Consider the following 2,247-nt stretch of genomic DNA (forward strand, 5'->3'; position numbering starts at 1 on the left):
AGCCCATTTCATTTCTGTGGGGTCAGAAACTACCCTCAGAGGGGCCCATCAAGAGCTCAGGGCTCCTCCCATCAGCCTCCCTCCCTCCGTCCCTCCCTCGGGTGTAAAAGACCAGAGAGAATAAAGAACACTCTCAGCAGGACTCGTCCCCAGGTCCCATCACGTCCTCCCAGAAGAACCAATCCAAGCCCAGCTGAAGTCAGTTCTTTATTAGGAGTTAGCAGCCCCTTGCCCACCATCATCTCCCGCACCTGCCCACTTTGGGCGGGGTCTTAACTTCCTCAAAAATGGCCCCCACCTCTTCCTATCGTGGCCCCCCACCTTCGGAAGGTCTGCTCACAGCTCTGGGTTGACATATCAGAGGTGAATGTGGGGGATTCCAGATGGAGAGGGTCGGGGGAGAAATCAGGGAAGAGTGTGGCGACCTGCCCAGGAACGCCTCCGGGGTCGTGGTGGAGCAGACCCCTGTCCTCCAGGCAGCCCATCCCTCTGCAGCGGAGGCTACTGGGAGCAGGGAGGCCTCGGGGGACAGTCCTTGAAGTACTCGTAGCAGTAGAGGCACAGGCTGGCCAGTGAGTGCACATACTCCTCAAAGTCCACCTCACAGTCCTTGTTGGTGTCCAGCAGGCTCATGAATTTATTATAGTCGCACTCGCGAAACTCCGTCTGTGCAAGGGAGGGGCCGGGAAGGCAGACTGAGCAGAGCCCAGCAGATTCATGCACTTCTCTCTGCTCTCCCCCACCCCCCCACCCCCGTGATGGTACCAGGCCACATCCTTCCCAGCACCAGCCTCAACCCACCTGTCCTGAGTGCACTTGTTTCCATTCCCCTCCCAAAGCCTCCTTCTGGGATCATGTGTTGCCTGCTACGCTCTCGTGCCAGGTAATCCTCCCAGTGCTCACCGCCAACCCAGCCAGCCACCCAGCAGGCAAGCTCCTGCCCTGTCAACCCCATGTCTATCACCGCCATGAAGTCTCGCCTCCGCCGCTGCTCCTGCTGGTCTACGCTCAGGCTCGTCCCCAGGTCAGCCCTCAGGAGTGCCAGCAGCACTTCCCCGCCACCGGGTGGGGGAGGAGGGCAGGCCCTCCGGGCTCACCGGGCTCAAGGTGGGCAGCTCCTTCTGCAGCAGCTCCTTCAGCTCTGCCTGGCACAGCTTGTGCTTGTCGCCGCAGCGCCCCGCATACTCCTGGAAGGTGCACACGATGGCCGCCACTGCCTGCTCCAGCGGTCTGGTCATCCTCACTGTACAGAAAGAGGGTGTGACTCACGGCAGGGGCCCTGCTCACCCAGTCCTCGTCCTCCGCGTTCCCCAGAGACTGCTCCCAGGCCCAGACCGACTTCATCTCCCCCCCCCTTTGAGCCACCAGCTACCCCACCTCTGAGCAGCCCCAAACACCCACTGCCATGGAGTCAATCCCGACCCGCCGTGCCCCTCTAGATAGGGTTTCTGAGGCCACAAATCTTTACAGAAGCAGACGGACAGCTTTTTCCCTCAGAGCAGCTGGGGGCTTTGAACAGCCGACCTCACAGTGAGCAGCCAACGCTTACCAGCAGCACCACTAGGGCTCCTCTGACCACAGCAGCCCCTGCTCATTGGTCCCCCTCCTGTCCCGGGTGTTGTTTCCCTGGATGGCAGGCTCGTTGGCCACCTTTCGCCGGAAGCCCCTAGTTCCCCTGGGCACCACTCCCATGGGATGTGGTCCATGGTCCTTGGAGACCCACCCCCGCTCAGGAACCCCCGGAATGCCTTCCGTAGGGACTTGCACAAGGCGACCCTCACCCAGTGCTGCCATTGCCATGGAGAGGCTGGGCAGTCACAGGGAGAGGAGCCCCTGCCACCTCAACACCCCTCCCCTAATGGCCCCTTCTCCCTCAAACATAAGAAAGCTCCATCTAGAAGGAAAATGGTTTAAATTCTCTCTGCCTCTTTCTCTCTGGAATACTGGGCCATTGATCCCATCTGGATACCACTTCACAGGCCCGGTCAGGGACCTGACCCAGGGGGTCAGCGCCAGACAATCTGCCCACCCAGAGGCCTGGTCCAGGGATCTTGAAGTCGAAGGTTTTGTTGTGGTGGAAAGAAAGCCCTTCTGGGAGGGAGGCCTCCAGCCTGGGGAAGCCCTTAGGCAGCGGGAAGATAGAGTTGTTTCCAAGTGTGCCTGATGACTCACTCCCGGCTCTTCCCAGGGGACAGGAGTCCTGTGATGATGATGATGGGAGGCTGTCTCCTTCATGATTCCCCTTCT

General features: G+C 60.2%; 1 protein-coding gene across 1 annotated transcript; it reads right to left on the reverse strand.

Annotated features, from left to right (window-relative positions):
- Nucleotides 1–501: 501 nt before the first annotated feature.
- On the reverse strand, nucleotides 502–1,238 carry S100A3 (S100 calcium binding protein A3). The gene is made up of 2 exons (XM_004714619.3): nucleotides 1,098–1,238; nucleotides 502–666 (listed from the first exon to the last, which is right to left on the reverse strand). Exons 1-2 carry the CDS (start codon nucleotides 1,236–1,238, stop codon nucleotides 502–504), a joined length of 306 nt encoding a protein of 101 aa, XP_004714676.1.
- Between the last annotated feature and the right edge of the window lie 1,009 nt (nucleotides 1,239–2,247).

This window comes from Echinops telfairi, unplaced genomic scaffold (genome assembly GCF_000313985.2).
Source record: "Echinops telfairi isolate 266 unplaced genomic scaffold, ASM31398v2 ScPeMD7_7425;HRSCAF=8463, whole genome shotgun sequence".
Taxonomy (NCBI): Eukaryota; Metazoa; Chordata; class Mammalia; order Afrosoricida; family Tenrecidae; genus Echinops; species Echinops telfairi.

Excerpts from the sequence above, each read along its gene's own strand:
- S100A3 (XM_004714619.3), bottom strand. The coding sequence starts at position 1,238 with ATGACCAGACCGCTGGAGCAGGCAGTGGCGGCCATCGTGTGCACCTTC. Across the intron at positions 667-1,097 it reads AGCTGCCCACCTTGAGCCCG|ACGGAGTTTCGCGAGTGCGA; the intron begins GTGAGCCCGGAG and ends TCCCTTGCACAG.